The sequence below is a fragment of the Anolis sagrei genome, chromosome Y (genome assembly GCF_037176765.1).
Source record: "Anolis sagrei isolate rAnoSag1 chromosome Y, rAnoSag1.mat, whole genome shotgun sequence".
Classification (NCBI taxonomy): domain Eukaryota; kingdom Metazoa; phylum Chordata; class Lepidosauria; order Squamata; family Dactyloidae; genus Anolis; species Anolis sagrei.
In genome coordinates this window covers 44183244-44199444 of record NC_090035.1, presented here as the reverse complement: position 1 = coordinate 44199444, position 16201 = coordinate 44183244, and the positions used below count along the sequence as shown (strand labels likewise).

Genomic DNA, 16201 nt, shown 5'->3' with positions numbered 1-16201 from the left:
TCTGTCTTATCCTTTCTTCCATCAATGTTATCCTTCCTTCCTTTATTCCTTCATCCAACCATCCATCCATCCATCCATCGCATTTATCCTTCTTTCCATCCATCCATCCATCCATCCATCCAACATCAGGCTTATCCTTTCTTCCCTTAGTGTTATCCTCCCTCCCTCCCTCCCTCCCTCCCTTCCATCCATCCATCCATCTCTCCCTCTTGTCCTCCTTTCCACCCAAATGAAGGATCCCCAAAGAACCAGACCTGGAGGATGTTGGGATAAATCTGTTTTTTATTCATTCAAGGAAGGCTACTTCTGAAATAAAGGCTACATTGTACCATGGGGTGGTTTCTGTTTTATTATTATTACATCATCATCATTAATAATATTTATTTTCAGTAGTACTAAGTTAGTAATAGTATTAATAGTAAGAGTAGTATATTGGTTTATGTTGCTCTATTTGTGGGTTTCCCCTTTTCTCTATAAGAAAAACAGAAGAAGCCAGGTGGGAAGGGGGGAGGGGAGATTGCACCAAAGAGGAGGAGAAAGCGAGCAGGATTGGATTTGGGGGGGGGGGGGGGACTTCTATCTACAAAGGCTGGGATGCTATGAGTTTTCCGGGCTGCATGGCCGTGTTCCAGCAGCATTTTTTCCGGATGTTTTGCCTGCATCTAGGGCTAATGGCATCTTCAGAGGTCTTTTGGCAGTGAAGCAAGTGGAGTAATAATGTCCAGTGGGAGAAAGTACCCTTGTCTGTTTGAAGCAAGTGTGGATGCTGCAATTAGCTAGCTTGAATAGCATTGAGTAGCTATAAAGTTTGCAAGGTCACTCAGTGAGGGTCTCTTCATAGAGGTAGCCTGGCCTCGGTTGCCTGGAGCCAGTCTTTGGGAGTGCAGATACCCTCACAGATTGACTTTGCAGATTCACGGCTACTCGTAGAACATATGAAGCTGCAGAGTCAGTCAGTGAGGGTATCTGGTATCTGTTGCCTGGAGGCATCCTTTGTTTGGAAAGTGTTCACTAGGCCTTGATTGTTTGCTTTTTGTCTGGAGTTTCCCTGTTTCTGAGTGGTGTTCCTTATTTACTGTCTTGATTCTGGTATTTATTATGAGTCACCATAAAGTCAATCAGTGAGGTTATCTGCATAGATGTAGCATGGCCTCTATTGCCTGGCCTCTGTTGCCTGGAGGCATCCTCTAATGATGTCCAGGGTGGGAGAAAGAACCTTTGTCTGTTTGAAACAAGTGTGAATGTTGCTTGAATAGCATTGAGTAGCCATGAAGTTTGCAAAATCAATCAGTGAGGGTCTCTGCATAGAGGCAGCCTGGCCTCTGTTGCCTGGAGGCGCCATCTGTTTGGAAAGTGTTCACTGGCCCTTAATTGTTTGCTGTCTGGAGTTCTCCAGGTTCTGAGTCATGTTTCTTATTTACTGTCTTGATTCTGGTGTTTTTTGTAATACTGGCAACCAGCTATTGTCCATTTCCATGGTTTCCTCCTTTCTTGAATGGCCAGTGAACACCTCCCAAGCAGAGGGTGCCTCCAGGCAACAAAGCCCAGGCTACTTCTGTGCAGAGATACTCACTGATTGACTTTCCAGCTTTGTGACTACTCAAATACAAATTCCAGCTTTCTAATTGCAACATCCACACTTGCTTTACACAGACAAGGATTCTTTCTCCCACTTGAGACACAGGGATCTTTATAAGCACTCCACTTGCTTGACTCACATCAGATCCTCTGAAGATGCCAACAGCCACAGATGCGAGCAAAATGTCAGGAGAGAATTCTGCTGGAACATATTGGCCACACAGCGCAGAAAGCAACTCACAGCAACCCAGAAGTCTTAGGGCATTGCTAAGGCCAACCTGCCTACCAGCCCGCAGCCTCCGCCCACCTGTCCAGGGCTGGCACTCGTTGTGCTTTGGTCCAGCTAGAAAGCACTCAGGGCCCTCTTGCTGTCCTTGTACGTCAGAGGAAGGGGATGCTGGCGTTGAAAGAAAACATAGGCCCAAAGCAGGGCCTGCCTTGTCTTTTGGTAGACTCAGCAGGCAAAAAGCCCTTGTTCTCGCCCAGGGGCAGTAAGGTCACCTCTATGGTCAGCAGCCAGACGATGCTACCAAAACAGCTCCCAGAGTCCTAGTTCCAAAGGCGACCCAGTGCTTTGGCTTTCTTCTGATTTGCAGATTCCTAGAGACAATTCCCTTGATTCCCTGGCAGGGAACAAACAAAGGAACAAAGGAACGCACAAATGAACAATAAAGGAGGAAGCTATGAAAGAAGGAAAGGAGGGAGCTGGCAACAGAGGAGGTTCCTGTTTGGCAGCTGGGAGGCCAGGGCATGAAGGGGAAGCACTTTCTGAAACCTGCATCTGGGGACAGAGGGGAAGAAGGCATCCAGGCTAAGCGGGAAGTCTTGGATCGTATCGGGAAACATTCTGGGACGTGCTGAAACCAGAAAGACTTCCCGATCTTGGTCTTTTCTGTCAGCCTGGTTCCTGGTTCCTCCTCTTTCTCCTGTTCCCATTCATCATCATCATCATCATCATCATTATCATCGTCGTCATCATCATCATCTTTTGGAACCAGAGGTTGATCCCTTCTGAAAGCAGGGCCTTTTTGGCAGTGGTAATGATGATGTTAATGTTCCCATTCGCCCCACATGTGTCCCTATTGCAATATATGGGGCATCAAGGGACCCCTGCTTCTGTTTTTAAGGTTCCAAGGACAAAAGAAGGGTGGAGCAATCTGCAGCCCTCTGGGTGTTTTTCGGGCTACGAGTCCCCTCCGTTTTCCACCCACAACCCTTGTGCTTCCTCTCCTTTAGCAGACAAGCTCCACCGGTCACTGGTATCCTATTGGAAGTCCCCCTCGAGCCTTAGGAGGGTGTGCAGTCCCTGGCTAAATGGCCTCCTCTGACTTCCTTGCCATGTGCTTTTTGGATTGGTTGTGTTACCTTGTGCAGCTTTAGAAGCCAAAGCCCCTGAATAAACAAAAAAAGTACATTTCAAAGTCTGACAGAATCAAAGTCTGACAGATGGCATTCACATAGTCTGGCAAATGAAGAACTGCAAGGGAGAAGAAGGAAGGAAGGAAGGAAGGAAGGAAGGAAGGAAGGAAGGAAGGAAGGAAGGAAGAAGAGCAGATGAAGGAAGGAGCAAAGCAAGGACAAGGAAACCCATTCATTTCTCCCCACAGATGGATGGATGGATGGATGGATGGATGGATGGATCTCTTCCTTCATTTGAAGGGTTGGCTCCAAACTCTTGGGAATCTCACCTCTCTGTTTATCCCTGGAAAGGCAGCAGCAGCCAAACAAATGGCAAGTCCCAAAGAAATAAAAGGAAGAGAAAGGCGGCTGCTTGGAAATTGAGATCTGAGTCTTCTCTAAGGGCCAAAGTGGGTCCTGGGGCCTTTGAGGAAAAAATTGTGCTCACAGTGGAATCAGCAGGACTGTGACAGGCAAAGGGATTCCCACAGTGCTTTGCTCAGTCAATCTGTTTCGGCAGAGGCGGCCCTAGGTAATTTTCAATGGTAAGCAAACAGTATTTTAGTCCCCCCCCCCCCCCAACCAATCACTGATATATATTTTCTGATAGTAGTGGGAGTTCTGTGTGCCACATTTGGTTCAATTCCATCATTGGTGGAGTTTAGAATGCTCTGATTGTAGGTGAACTATACATCCCAGTAACTACAACTCGCATATGTCAAGGTCTATTTTCCCCCAAGAGTGCCTCAAGAGTGCCCCTGGGCAAAATCAACTGTACTGCAAATGCTTACTTTGCGTAATGGGTTGAGCCGCTCCTGCGTTTCGGACACAGTACTTCGGAGAGGGAGAGACCGACACTTCAGAGGATGAGGGATTGTGCATTTCTCTGTTGGTGCAGTTTGCGGCAACAAACCAACAGTGGGCCTCTGGGCTCCCCTTCCGCTAACAGAGAAAGTGTGGGTATTTGGGAGCCCCCTCCCACTCCACTGGAGAAGCACTGAAAGCAGAGACTACTCCTTCCTTTCAGTCCAGTAGGGCAGGGAGAGAAGGAGGGTAGACTTCTGCTTCCATCCCGCTGCGTACACCCGTTGGGAGAGTCTTTGGGAGGATGTCAAGGAGGAAGATGACAGAGTGGAGCTCAGATACTAAAGAGGAAGTGAGTATAGGCTACGAATGGCATCCCTCGGCCTTTTACCTCTTCCTCCTCCTCCTCCTCACATGAGGCTGCATTTGCCCTTGATTTTGTCTGTCCTCTTCTGCTTGCTGGAGCGCTTGCCATCAATGTTGAGGCTCATGTTGCGGTGCTTCTCCAGGTTGAGCAGCTCCTGGAAGAGCTCCTTGACATTGTAGTTCATCTTGGCGGAGGTCTCCATGAAGGCGCACTTCCACTCTTGTGCCACGGCCTCCCCCTCAGCGGCCTGCACCTCCCGCTGGGTGTCATCGCACTTGTTGCCCACCAGCATGATGGGGATGCTCTCCACACTGCCCTTGATGTGCAAGATCTGCTGGCGGATGGGCCGTAGCTCCTCCAGCGACTGCCGGCTAGTGACCGAGAAGACCAATACAAAGGCATGTCCCTTGGAGATGGAGAGGCGTTGCATGGCTGGGAACTGGTGGCTGCCCGTGGTGTCTGTGATCTGCAGTGTGCAGACACTCTTATCGCAGCTGATCACCTGCCGGTAGGTGTCCTCAATAGTGGGGATGTAGGTGTCGCGGAAGGTGCCCTTCACAAAGCGCAGCACCAGCGAGCTCTTGCCCACGCCACCGGCCCCAAAGACTACCACCCGGTAGTCATTGCTTTGCTCTGGCATCGTCGCACCTACAGCAGGAGAGACAAGAGACAGACAGAAAGACAGTGCTGGAGGAGGAGACCATCCTCTGAGAAAAAAAAGGACCTTCAAGGAAACAAGGCACTCCCACCTTCAAGGAAGAGATTCCAACCTTTGAGGATACAAGGACTACCATTGTCACAGAAACAAGAGACTCCTGTGTTCCTGGAAACATGGGACTTCCACCTTCTAGATAATAAGGGACTCCCACCTTTGAAGAAATCAGGGACTCCCACCTCCAAGGAAACAAGGGGCTCCTCCCTTCAAGGAACCAAGGGCCTCCCACCTTCTAGGAAACAAGGGACTTTCCCGTTCAAGGAAACCAAGGGACTCCCCCTTTCAAGGAAACAAGGGACTCTGCTCTTCAAGGAAACAAGGAACTTCCTCATATGAGGATGCAAGAGACTCTCACCTTCATGGAAATAAGGCTCTCCCACTTTCACGTAAATATGGGATAACCACATGTGAAGATACAAGGTGAAGATACACCTTCACGGAAACAAGGGACTCCCCCTTCACAGAAACAAGGAATTCCCACCTTCAAGGAAACAAGGGACTCCTGCCTTCAAGCAAACAAGTGACATACCTTCAAGGAAACAAGGGATTCCCCCTTCACAGAAACAAGGAACTCCCACCTTTAAGGAAACAAGGGACTCCCACCTTCAAGGAAACAAGGGATTCCTGCCTTCAAACAAACAAGTGACAAACCTTCAAGGAAATAAGGGACTCCCACATTGGATTATACAAAGGACTCTCACCTTCACAGAAACCAGGTTCTCCCACCTTCACGTAAACAAGGGACACCCACATTTGAAGATACAAGGGACTCGCACCTTGAAGGAAACAAGGGATCCCCACCTTCATGGAAACAAGTGACTTCTGCCTTCAAGGAAACAAGGGACTCTCACATTTGAGGATATAAGGCACTCCCACCTTCATGGAAAAAGGGACCCCCACCTCCACGGAAATAAGGGACTTCCACCTTGATGGAAACAAGGGACTTCTCCGTTCATAGAAACAAGGGACTCTCACTTTTAAAGATACAAAGGACTCCCACCTTCCATGGAAGCAAGGGTCCCCCGCCTTCAAAGAAACAAGGGACCCCCACATTTGAGGATACAAGGGGCTCCCTGCTTCACGGAACCAAAGGACTCCCCCCTTCAAATAAACAAGACACTCCCATATTTGAGGAAACAAGAAAATCCCACATTTGAGGATACAAGAGTGTCTCGCCTCCATGAAAACAAGGGACTCCCACCTTCAAGGAAACAAATTTCCCCTGCATCTGTAGCAAGCATCCTCAGAGGTTTGTTCAGAGGTCTGTTGGAGGTGAGGCAAGTGGAGTGTATGTTTATTGGTGGTATGATGCCCAGAGTGGGAGAAAGATCTCATTCTTGTTGAAGTAGGTGTGAATGTTGCAATTAGCAAGCTTTATTAGCATTGAGTAACCATGAACCTACAAAGTCAATCAGTGAGGGTATCTGCATACAGGTAGTCTGACCTATGTTGCCTGAAGGCACCCTCTTTTGAAATTGTCATTGAAACTGAAAGCCACGAGAAACACATGGATAATTTCAACAGAAAAGGGGAAACCATGAAAATGAACAAAATCTTGTTACCCGTATTAAAAAAACACCAGAATGAAGACGGTAAATAAAGGACACCACTTGGGAACAGGCAGACTCCAGATACCAAACAACCAAGTAAAAGTTGGAGGCACCCAAACAGAGGGTGCCTCCAGGTACATCAGCCAAGCTACTTGTATGCAGATACCCTCACTGGTTGACTTTGCAGCTTCAAGCTTGCTAAATGCAACCAGGCCTGAAATGTTTCAGATTTTTTTTAAAAAAAACTCGGTTTACTCATGAATTTTAACTGGTTAACCAAATCCCCCTGCTAAGTCTATGAGATGAAAAAAATTAAGAGTCCCTCCAGAACTGCAAGCACTGTCTCACGCAAATATTGACAATTTATTCACACTGTCATTACTTGCAGCAATAACCGATATAGTGAAGCAACCAAGTTGGGGGGGGGGGGGTGTTGAATGTTTGGACATTATTGCAGAGGTATGTACACACTCCACTTGCTTGACTCATCAGATCCTCTGAAGATGCCATTAGCGACAGATGCAGGCAAAACTTTAGGAGAAATGCTGCTGGGCCACATTGGAGACACAGCCCGGGAAACTCACAGCAACCTAAATTTATCCTTCTTTCTTCCTGCCTGTCTTGGCAGAAGGGCTTCTCTGCCTCAACTGGAGGCATCCCATAATAGTTGGACTGGCCTGTTTCTATTTCGGGAGGCCTCTGCCCGGCATCCAGATGGCCACTCCGGTCTCACTAGTAAGGCCTTTTGTGCCAATGTGATGTGATAGACACCTGCCTTTTGCTCTGGTTTGGGAGGAAGGAAGCAAGCAAGCAAAGCCTCTCTTTCACAACGAAGACAACAGAAGCTCCATTGAAGCCATGAAGGGCTTGCGCATGGGGGCAACAATGGCTCTTCTTCACTGAGAAAATGCACCACGCTGTGAGAGGATGGCAACACAAGCATCGTTTCCCTTTCCCCCCTAGGTAACAAGCAGCAACCTTTGCTTGCCATTGGTGACTTTGCTCGTCTTCAATGAGGAGCCCTTCCCTTATGCAATCAGGCCTCCCTCCCTCCCTTAATTAAGCAACAACCCAAAGTTGCTGTTGCAAGTTTCTTTGACCAATGACTGGATGGTTGGGTGGGTGGCCTTTCAAAGCAGCAGAGGGAATAACTGCAGCCATTGTTCTTTTACTGAAAAGGTGTTTGTGCTCGAGAGCATCTGAACATGGGCAGAGTGTCTAGGACAGCAGGAATCACAGCAGGTTTTTGAGGAAGAGTCTTTTGTATGAGTGTGTTTTCAAGGAAATAATAAAGGGCCTATATATTGTCGAAGGAAGGCTTTCATGGCCAGAATCACTGGGTTGCTGTTAGTTTTCTGAGCTGCATGGCCATGTTCCAAAAACATTATCTTCTGATGTTTTGCCCACAGCTATGGCAGGCACCCTCAGAGATTGTGAGGTATGTTGGAAACTAGCAAGTGGGGTATACGGAGCCCCCGGTGGTGCAGTGGGTTAAAGCGCTGAGCTGCTGAGCTTGTTGATCGAAAAGTCGCAGGTTTGATTCCGTGGAACAGCGTGAGCTTCCGCTGTCAGCCCTAGCTTCTGCCAACCTAGCAGTTCGAAAGCATGCAAATATGAGTAGATCAATAGGTACTACTCCAGTGGGAAGGTAACGGCGCTGCATGCAGTCATGCCGGCCACATAACCTTGGAGGTGTCTATGGCCAACGCCGGCTCTTTGGCTTAGAAATGGAGATGAGCACCATACCCCAGAGTCAGACATGACTGGACTTAATGTCAGGGAAAACCTTTACACACACACACACACACACACATATATATATATATAATCTGACCTTGAAGGAGCTGGGGGTGGTGACGGCCAACAGGGAGCTCTGGCATGGGCTGGTCCATGAGGTCACGAAGAGTCAGAGATGACTGAACGAATGAACAAAAACAACATATTTATATGTTGGAGGCAAGTGGGAATGTTGCCATTGGCCAGCTTGATTATCATTGAATAGCTTTGTAGCTTCAAAGCCTGGCTGCTTCCTGCCTGGGGGAATACCTGAAGGCACCTCTGAAAGCCACAAGGAAGTTGATGAAGAAACACAACCTACACACAGTCTACAAACCCACTAAGAATATCCAACAAATGCTACGTTCTGCCAAGGACAAGAGGGATCCTCTCACCTCTGTAGGCATCCACTGGATACCATAGGGTGTGGATGAGAAGAACACAGCAGCATTGCCCAGGCACAAATCAAGGAACATGACAAGGTACTGCAGACTAACTCAGCCTGAGAAGTCAGTCATAGTAGAGCACCTGATGAACCAACCTAGACACAGCATATTACTGGAGAACACAGAAATATCACAGTACACAGAGAAGCCATTGAAATCCACAATAAGCTGGGAGACCATTTCAACAGAAAGGAAGAAATCATGATAATAAACACAATCTGGCTACCCGTATTAAAAAAAACTCTAAAATCATAGCATTAAATAAAGAGCAAGATTCAAAAAATGGGGAATCCAAACAAGAATCAATCAGGGCCAGGTCACACCTCCCAACAAAGGATTCCTCCAGGCAGGAAGCAGCCAGGCTTTGAAGCAGCCAGGCCATTCATTGCTAATCAAGGTGGCCAATGGCAACATTCCCACTTACCTGCAACAGAGAAGAGTTCTTTCTCCCACCCGGACAGACAGATAGATAGGTAGGTAGGTAGATAGATAGATAGATATGTTTGCTTCATTTCCTACAGACCTCTATGCAGAGACCCTCACTCATTGACTTTGCAGCTGTAAGGCTACTCAATGCTAATCAAGCAGGCAACATCCACACTTCCTTAAAGCAGACAAGGGTTCTTTTTCCAACCTAGGGATACACACACACGCCACTGGCCTCCAGCAGCCCAACAGACCTCACACGCTCTGAGGATGCCTGCCATAGATGTGGGCAAAAGGTCAGGAGAGAATGCTTCTGGAATATGGCAAGGCAGCCCGGAAAACTTACAGCAATCCAGGGATTCCGGCCATGAGAGCCTTCATTTGACAACATAATGATGGGCCTCTTTGGCCTGTTCCAGGGGGGCATCGCTGGCCAGGGTGCTCCTTGCAAGGAGGAGAGAGGGAGATGGACGATAGGAAGGGCCCCCTTTTTTTTGCACTCTGAAGGTGACGCAAAAGCAGCACCCTGGCCCTGAAGTGGCAGAAAGAAAAGAGGTGGAAGAACGGGGGCTGTGGGGGCAGAAAGCCGCAGGGCAACAGGTCCGCCTGCTCGGCGCCAAGGAGGGTGGGAGAATTCTGGAACTCCTTGCCGCAAGAACTAGGGGACTGCGAAGGAAATGTGTGGTTCCATGAAAGGAAGAAGAAAGGGAGAGTGGCGTATTGGCCCTGGAAGGGAGGGAGGAGCTTTCCCTATGGACTTCTTCAATGGCGGGCATTACGGGGACGATGGATCTTCGGAATAGATAGGTCAGCCATGGGCAAACTTCGTCCCTCCCTCCAGGTGTTTGGGACTTCAACTCCCACAATTCCTATCTTCTATTTCACCCCATGGGAGCAGGTCCCTAAAAATCCCCAGTGAATGAATGGTGAGATTCGAAAAGCGTTCTCCCCGGTGCCTGGAGAAATCGCACAGTGGTAGGGATGCGGCCCAGAGAGGCTCACCGGGGAGGGCGGAGGAGTGGGGAGCCCGGGCACTGGGATGGGAACCAGGGAGGCGGGAAGGGACAGTGGGGGCTTTGGCTTCCCTTCTTTCCTTCCTTTATTATTATTATTATTATTATTATTATTAACTTTATTTGTACCCCGCTAGCTTCTCCCGAAGGACTCGATGCGGCTTACAGAGGCCAAGGCCTCAAAACACAACATAACAATACAACCTAAAGCAAATTGAAAACAATTAAAGCAATATTAAACAACAAAACAACAAGCAATAAACAATACACCAAAACACAATAAAACTGGGTCGGGCCAGAGTAATGGGTACAGAATTAAAAGTGCTGATGTGACAGGTGATACGTAAGGATTATAGGGCAGGTGCAATGTGCAGTGTGCGGCAATCTTAGTTCCAATAAAGTGCTTCTGGGACTTGGTATTGGAGATTTCCTATTCTGGGAAGGCACATCGGAACAGCCAGGTCTTCAAGTTCTTTCTGAAGACAGCCAATGTAGGGGCCTGTCTAAGGTCTTTGGGGAGGGTGTTCCAGAGTTGGGGGCCACCACAGAAAAGGCCCTGTCTTGTGTCCCCACCAAACGTATTTGCGATGCAGGTGGAATCACGAGCAGGGCTTCTCCAGATGAACGGAGTGAACGCGTGGGTTCGTAGACGGAGATGCGGTCACGCAGGTAGGCTGGTCCCAAACCATTCAGGGCTTTGTAGGTAAGTACCTGCACCTTAAATTGGGCTTGGAAAATAAACGGCAGCCAGTGGAGCTCCTTGAACAGAAGGGTTGACCTCTCTCTGAAAGGAGCACCAGTTAACATCCTGGCTGCAGCCCGTTGGACCAGTTGAAATTTCCGAGCCGTTTTCAAGGGCAGCCCCACGTAGAGTGCATTACAGTAGTCCAATCTACAGGTGACTAAGGTATGGACCACCCCGGCCAGATCAGCCTTCGCGAGGTACGGTCGCAGTTGGCGCACAAGTCTTAATTGTGCGAAAGCCCTCCCAGACACAGCCGACACCTGAGCCTCAAGCGTAAGTGATGAATCCAAGAGGACTCCCAAACTGTGGATCTGTGGCTTCAGGGGGAGTGTAACCCCATCCAACACAGGTTGCCACCCCATACCCCGGTCAGGTTTGCGATCGACCAGGAGGACCTCTGTCTTGTCGGGATTGATCTTCAGCTTGTTCCTCCTCATCCAGATTGACACAGCGGCCAGGCACTTGTCCAGGACCCGGGAGGCCTCCTTGGAATTAGGTGGAAAAGGGTAGTAGAGTTATGTGTCATCTGCGTAGAGATGGCACCTAACTCCAAAACTCCGGATGACCTCTCCCAGCGGTTTCTTGTAGATGTTAAAAAGCATGGGATGTATAAAAGAGACAATTAATTTAAAAAGAAAGCAAGAAGAAAGGAAAAGGAATTTAGAAAGAGAAATAGAAGAGATTGAAAAAGCATATGTAATAAAGAGAGATACACGAATTTATGCTAGGTTAAGAGCAAAAAAAGAGGAATTGGATAAAATGGAAATAGACGAAGTACAAGAAAATTTAATTTATTTAAGCAGGGAATATTTTGAGTTTAGTGATAGGAATTCAAAGATGTTAGCCAAATCAACACAGAAAAAGAAAATGGAAGGAACAATAAATGTGATAAAAGATAAAACAGGTAAATTATGTAGAGCTATGAAAGAAAAACTGAAAGTATTTGAAGAATTTTATAAAGAACTATATCAGACCAAAGCAAGCCCCATAAAGGCAATTAGGAAATATGTGGAGGAAAACTGGGAGAGTAAGCTGGAGGAGAAAGATAAAGAGTTACTGGAACAACCTATCAAGAAAAAAGAAATAGAGGAAGTTATTAATAAATTAAAAGTAGGGAAAGCTCCAGGCTTGGATGGTCTAGGGACAGAATATTATAAAAGCTTTAGAGAAGTTCTAACCCCAAAATTATTAGAATTGTATAATGGAATAATGAAGGGAGATAAAATACCCGAATCATGGAGGAGATCATTAATAATATTAATACATAAACCAGACAAAGACTTAACAGACCCAGGGTCATATAGGCCCATATCATTAATTAATCAGGATGCAAAGATATTGTCCACGATAATAGCCAATAGAATGAATAAATGTATGTATAAGTACATAAAAGAAGATCAGTGCGGGTTTGTAAAAGGAAGACAAATGTCAAATTTGATAGAGAGAGTATTAAATAAAATTCATTGGGCTAAAGAGGGGAAGGAAAAAGCAGGGATACTATCATTAGATATTTTTAAAGCGTTCGATTGTGTGGAATGGGAGACATTAAGGGAAATATTGAATAAATTTGGAATGGGAAATAGAATAAAAGGAGTACTAAAACAATTTTACTCAAGGAACTCAGCAGTGGTAACTATAAATGATGGAGTGACAAACGAAATAAAAGTGACTAGAGGAACCAGGCAAGGGTGCCCTTTGTCTCTGATACTATTTGCTATGGTGATTGAACTGTTTGCTAATAACATAAGGAATGATAAAAATTTAGAAGGGTTAGGAAAAAAGGAGAAACAGAAGGTGAGCTTATTCGCTGACGATACATTGTTATTTATAGAAAATATAGTGGAGAAAATGGATAGAATAAAAGAACATTTGGAGATATTTGGGAAAGCAACGGGTTTACAAGTCAATTGGAACAAGTCAGAAATGATGCTACTTAATTATACAAGAGAAGAAGAAAAAGATTTTATAGAACAGAGAAAAATGGGAATAAGAATTAAGAATAAATTAAAATACTTGGGAGTAATAATAACTAAGGATTTAAAAGAGATAGAGGAAGTAAATGTAGTAACTTTAAGGAAAGAAGTTCAGAAAAAGCTAATAGAGTACGAAGGTACACGCTTATCCTGGTTTGGAAGAATAGCATTAGTAAAAATGAAAATACTTCCAAAAATAAATTTTATATTTAGGATGCTACCACTTCAAATCACAGAAGAAGAACTAACTAGATGGCAACAAATGATTAATAAGTACTGTAATGGAAGTAAAAGAAACAGACTAAACAAACAGTTATGGTATAGATTGCAAAAGGAGGGTGGACTAGCACTACCTAATATAAAAAAATATTATGAAGCAAGTAGATTAAGTTTGGTTATAGAAGGAATGGTTAAAAAAGAGGGGATAGATTGGCTTAGTAATGATTCAGGAAAAGTGGAAGATGAAACCTGGAATATATTTTTTAAACAGTTTACTAGAAAAGAAATGAGGGAAATTAGAAACCCAATGCTGAGTAACATACTGAAAGTATGGAATAAATATAAGGGGAGGTTAATAAAGGAGGGATCAATTATAACCCCAATAGTGATGGAAAAGAAATTCCCAAATTTTTTTTTAAAAAGTAATGGATAAAAAGGTAAGGGAAATAAATCTAGATAGGATAGGGGATTGGATGAAGGTGGAAATGAAGAGGGAAATGATGCTGGAAGAGTTTAAAGAAATAAAATTGTCATGGTTTCATTGTATACAATTAGAACAATGGTTAATAAACTGGAAAAAAAACAATAGAAATGGAAGCCAACTCAACCAATTCTAACAAATAATACAGAAGGGAAGGGCTGTAGAAGAACATGAAAACTTGAGAGGTATAATTAGCAAAATTTATAAGATACTAATTGAAATGAAGGATGAAAAAATAAAAAAGTGTACCCTTACGGAGATTTGGGAAGAGGATTTAGGGATAAAAATAAGTGAAATAGAGTGGCAGCAATTATGGGGACAAAGACATTTAAAAAATTTATCGATACGAGTTAAAGAAAATTAATATGGAAGTGGTACTTGACACAGGTAAGAATAGCATATATGAATAAAAATAACTCAATAAATTGTTAGAGAGGGTGTCAAGAACCAGGAACATATATACACATGGCAATGTAAATATGGCAATGTAAATATGTAAATAATTTTTGGGAGAAAGTATTTAGAGAAATAGAAACAATAATGAATATGAAAATAGATAAAAGTCCTAGTATAGCCTTACTATCATTATATAACAATAAGCAACTGAAAAAGGAGGATAAAGAAGCGATAACAAACTTACTAACTATAGCAAGACTTCTTATAGCAAGGAATTGGAAAAAAGAAATGAATATACAAATAGAGGAGTGGTATAAGGAAGCATGGAAAATAGCAATAAATGATAAATTGACATGTATATTAAAGGTTAAAAAAGGTACATGGAAACAAAGTGATTTTGATGCTGTATAGGGAAGATTTGTGGTAAATGGATTAAAAAATAAGGAAGGAAAATTACCGTCACAAGAAGAAATGAAATTTTGGACAGATGAAATGTAATAATGGTGGCTTGAGACGGGTGGAGGAGAGCACTGTGGTGGAAAAAAGGGGAAAAAAAGAGAAAAGGGGGGGGGGGGAAATGTCAAAGCAAAACAACAAAACAACATGTTAAAGAGGCTGATGTACAAAATGCAATAGTGTGTAATAAATGTGATAAATCAATAAAAAAAAGGAAATTAAAAAGCATGGGAGACAGAATAGAGCCTTGCGGGACCCCACAGGTCAAAGGCCAGGGGTCCGAGCAGGCGTCTCCCAGCTTCACCAACTGGGATCGACCCTCCAGGAAGGATCGGAGCCACGACAAAACCGTGCCCCCAAGACTCATCCCAGAGAGTCGACCCAGAAGGATACCATGATCGATGGTATCGAAAGCCACTGAGATGTCCAAGAGAACCAACAAGGTCACACTCCCCCTGTCTAGCTCTCTACGGAGGTCATCCACCAAGGCGACCAAGGCTGCCAAGGCTGTCTCGGTACCGTGACCAGGCCTGAAACCAGACTGTGACTGATCTAGGTAGGTGATGTCATCTAAAAAGCCCTGGAGCTGGGGGCAACCACCCGCTCCAGCACCTTGCCCAAGAAAGGGAGGTTGGAGATTGGTCTGAAATTGTTCAGCACCGTGGAGTCAAGGGAAGCCTTTTTAAGGAGTGGACGAACCACAGCCTGGTTCAGGTGAGATGGAAAACCCCCCTGCTCCAACTATGCATTAATGATCAACACAAACCAATCAACCAACCAACCCCTCCCTGGCTGATTTAATTAGCCAAGACGGGCAAGGGTCTAGGGCCTACGTGGTCGCCCTCACAGCTTTTTGTGTCCAAATATCCCCCAAAGGAAGGAAAGAAGGAAGGAAGGAAAGAAGGAAGGAAGGAAGGAAGGATAGAAAGTAGGAAGGATGGATGGATGAAAGGAAAGAGGGAAGGATGAAAAGAAGGAAGGAGGAAAGGAATGACAGGAGTCTGCGGTTGCTCCTGAGGCTCCCTCCCCCTCGATAGGGAATGGGGAGGGGGCTGCGAGGGAAGCCCCCCTCCCTCCCCTGCGCCAGGCATACGTCATCGCCCGCTTCCTCCCAAAAGATCCGCAGCCTCCCCCTCCCCCGCTTCGTTTTGCTTGCCCCGCTTTGCGTCTCACCTGGAGGAGTAGGAAGAAGAGGGAGGAGGAGGAAGAGATAGGCTCAGCCGGGCCCCGCTGCTGATGCCCCCGCAGCCATCCGGGGAGACGGACGAAGGAAGGAAGGAAGGAAGGAAGGAAGGAAGGAAGGAAGGAAGGAGAGATGCTGCGTCGGAAAAGGAGGGGGAGAGGGAACGCGTCACGTGGGGACGCCACTGACACCAGGCTGATAGTGCGGGGGGGGGGGCTGCTGGGGGCCCTCCCTCTTTCCTTCCTTCCTCTCTTTCTCCATCCCTCTTCCTGTTTCCTTCCTTCCTTCTTTCCCTGCTTCCTCACTTCCTTTTCTTCCTTACTTCTCCCTCTCCTTGTCTCCTTCCTCTTCCTCCTTTATTTCCTACCCTTTCCCCCTTTCTTTCCTTTCCCTCCTTCCTCCATTCTTTCTTTTCTTCCCTCCTTTCTTCCTTCTCCCCCTTTTCCTTCCTTTGCCTCATTCCTCCCTCCATTTCCTATTCCTCCTTTCTTTCTTTCTTTCTTTCTTCCCTCCCATCATCCATTGCATCCTCCCTCCCTTCTTTCTTTTTTTCCAGACTCTCCCCCCTGCAGCGTCCTACCTGCCTTGCCTTTCCCTTCTCCGTCCTGAATCGCTTGTTCGTATTATTGCAAAGGCTGGGGGCGACATCCCTTCTAATTCTATTATTATTTAGAG

The 16201-nt window shown here is 45.8% G+C and overlaps 1 protein-coding gene across 2 annotated transcripts; it reads right to left on the bottom strand.

Annotated features, from left to right (window-relative positions):
• Positions 1-264: 264 nt before the first annotated feature.
• Positions 265-15721, bottom strand: LOC137095498 (GTP-binding protein Di-Ras1-like). 2 transcript variants are annotated; one of them, XR_010908859.1, is made up of 3 exons: positions 15517-15721; positions 3768-4795; positions 265-2970 (listed from the first exon to the last, which is right to left on the bottom strand). XR_010908859.1 is itself a non-coding variant. In XM_067462242.1 (2 exons), the coding sequence occupies exon 2, from the start codon at positions 4785-4787 to the stop codon at positions 4191-4193; it is 597 nt and encodes a 198-aa protein (XP_067318343.1). In that variant the 5' UTR covers positions 4788-4795; positions 15517-15721; the 3' UTR covers positions 3550-4190. The 2 variants fall into 2 exon arrangements, 1 of the variants encoding a protein (XP_067318343.1); XM_067462242.1 differs by lacking the exon at positions 265-2970 and having other exon boundaries at positions 3550-4795.
• Between the last annotated feature and the right edge of the window lie 480 nt (positions 15722-16201).

Bases quoted from the DNA above. Each gene is read 5' to 3' on its own strand.
- LOC137095498 (XM_067462242.1), bottom strand. From the start codon at position 4,787: ATGCCAGAGCAAAGCAATGACTACCGGGTGGTAGTCTTTGGGGCCGGT.